The 2,500-nt window shown below is 27.8% G+C and overlaps 1 protein-coding gene across 7 annotated transcripts in view; it reads left to right on the forward strand.

Annotated features, from left to right (window-relative positions):
* The window catches only part of LOC122252641 (WD repeat-containing protein 17), a 37,135-nt gene that overhangs the window by 11,541 nt on the left and 23,094 nt on the right, over positions 1–2,500 (forward strand). Inside the window, exon 7 of one of the 7 annotated variants that reach the window (XM_086542254.1) lies at positions 600–689. The exons of the other annotated variants lie outside the window; for them this stretch is intronic. Coding sequence (XP_086398380.1) covers positions 600–689 — 90 coding nt within the window. The remainder of the gene's footprint in view (positions 1–599; positions 690–2,500) is intronic. 7 annotated transcript variants of the gene reach the window in all.

Below are 2,500 nucleotides of genomic sequence, written 5' to 3' on the forward strand. Positions count from 1 at the left end.
TGTTTCATAGAGTGCAATGAATGAGAGATGGAAAGCACAACAGAATGTGGAACCTCCGATCTTATCTTGCAACGTCACATTATTGCTGAAGTGAATTTGAAATGTGATATTTTAGTTGGTTGAGTTTATTGTTGGAATTGAGTTTTTTTTAAAGAAATGAAAGTATTTTTGACCTAAAAAGTAAAAAAAGAAAAACAAAATTATGTAAATAGTGTTTCAGCATGCAACTTCCTCTTCTCAGGATATTAAACTTATAGAATATTTATTGATGTTGTCGTAAATTCGAATGAATATATATTTTTGTTAACAAATACATATGTGAGAATAAGTCAAAGATCATGTAAAAGCTATAAGAAATATGAATAAGTAAATACATAAATGAATAGATAGCTATCTAAACTATAGAGTTAGTGAAATTAACACCTAAAATTAGTACAAACAAAGAAAAAAAAGTGAAGTGATGGGATCAACAAGACAGTTACCCACAGAAATCAACTCTTATACATTCATTAATTTAGAGAATAATCACTAATATGTGAAAGGCCACGGCCGCAGAATTTACCGCGAGTTGAACCAGAATCTCAAAATTTCCGCTGCAGATGCTACTGTGTGGCATTGGGCTTCCACAATATTAGACACCGCAGACAACAGCATCAATAATAACTCGTGTTGCAATTTTTTCTATTCAGGTAAATTGTTAATTGACAAATAGAAATTGCCTTTGATGCTCTTGGTGTGACTTTTTTTTTTTTTTTCCATTTTGGGAGAATGTCTTTTTTACGTTTATATTGGTTCTTTTTGTTATTGTTATGTTTTTTTGTTTGTTTTGGTTATGATTTTACTTTATATTTCTTTTTGTTTATCTTTAGATTTATTTTTTCTTATGGCACTGTGATATCACCGAAACTTTTAGACTAAGATAAGGTGACAGCAGAATGTGTGTTGCCTTATAGCTTCGTTATTGAATATGATTAAGAAATTATAGATTTTACAAGCTTGAATGTCACATAATCCAAGCACTGAGTATAAACCTATGTTTATTTATTTTTCATTTTTGTCTTTAAAGATATTAAGTTTTAGCGATGTAATTCATGAGAGACCCTCTTAAAGAATAGATACAGAGATACTGTAAATAATAATGATAACAATTATGATATTATAACCTACTTTTTCTGATCTGTCCAGAATCCCTACACATTCACATGTAAATCCCAAACATACTGATTTATACTGACAGCTATGTACCAAAGAGTTGTGTCTGATTGCATGCAAATGAACAGCAGGCTTTGAATGGTTATTCTTTCTCATTACAAGTATACAAAAAGAGATCTTGCAGCATAAATGCAAATAAAAGAGATTTTGATAGTTTACTGCATGTAAATTACATGGGTAGTATTCAGGTAGCATGTTGTTTTGCATATTACCTATGCAATTTACATTCAATAAATTATTAAGCTACATCTTATTTGCACTTACATAGCCAGATGTCTTGGTCAGATATTTAAGTAAGAAAGAGAATAATTACTGAAAGCCTGCTGTTCATTTGTGTACTAGTGTTTGGTACAAGCTTGTCTTTTGTGTGTTTGCACTATATAACATCAGTGCAAATAAGCCAGTTTGGGATATATGTATATGAGAGTATAAAAGTTATTTGTATATCTATATCAAATATGTTACTGAATTGATATCTTGAATATTTATCACAACTAACCAGTGATATTAGACACATTGATATTTTGCCAATTATGAACCAGTAATGTGCTCATGTGCCGCATCTTGGTACCTGGTGGACAGCACAGATAGAGTGGACTAGGATAGTAACGTAGAGACATTTACTGAAGAAAGAATTAAGAAGTAGAAAAGAAATGATTCTTCTTCTGAACATACTGATTAAAAAAGAAAGAAGGAAGGGAGATGAGAATCATTACAAATTATTATTGCTTATTACTAATAAATATATAGATATAAATGCACTAAGGATGAAACAACAGAATTCGTACCCTCAAAAAAGTCCAAATTATCTATATTAGAAATAACTGTATTAAAGTAGACCGAAAACCCTTGTAATTCCCGGTATGTGTAGATCTGAAATTAAACATCCTTTAGAGGATAAAACCTGAAGTGATCTTTCTAATTAAGAATTATTTGACATTTTCTTAATTATCAACGTTTCTTTTTTGGAACTTGTTTGTGACAGAAAATAGAATAATGGAGATAACAAAGAAAGAACATTTAAAAATTTCATTTAAATGAATTCTGCAAATCTCTCTCATTCCGTTTTATTGAACAATAAAAATGATACATGAAAAAAGTGATTACATATATATATATATATATATATATATTATATATATATATATATTATATATATATATATATTTATATATATATATATATATATATTATATATATATATATATATATATATATTATTATATATATAATATATATATATATATATATATATATATATATATATATTTATATTTATATATAAAGA

This window comes from Penaeus japonicus, unplaced genomic scaffold (genome assembly GCF_977035675.1).
Source record: "Penaeus japonicus unplaced genomic scaffold, GWHDUDI00000001_assembly GWHDUDI00000012, whole genome shotgun sequence".
Taxonomy (NCBI): domain Eukaryota; kingdom Metazoa; phylum Arthropoda; class Malacostraca; order Decapoda; family Penaeidae; genus Penaeus; species Penaeus japonicus.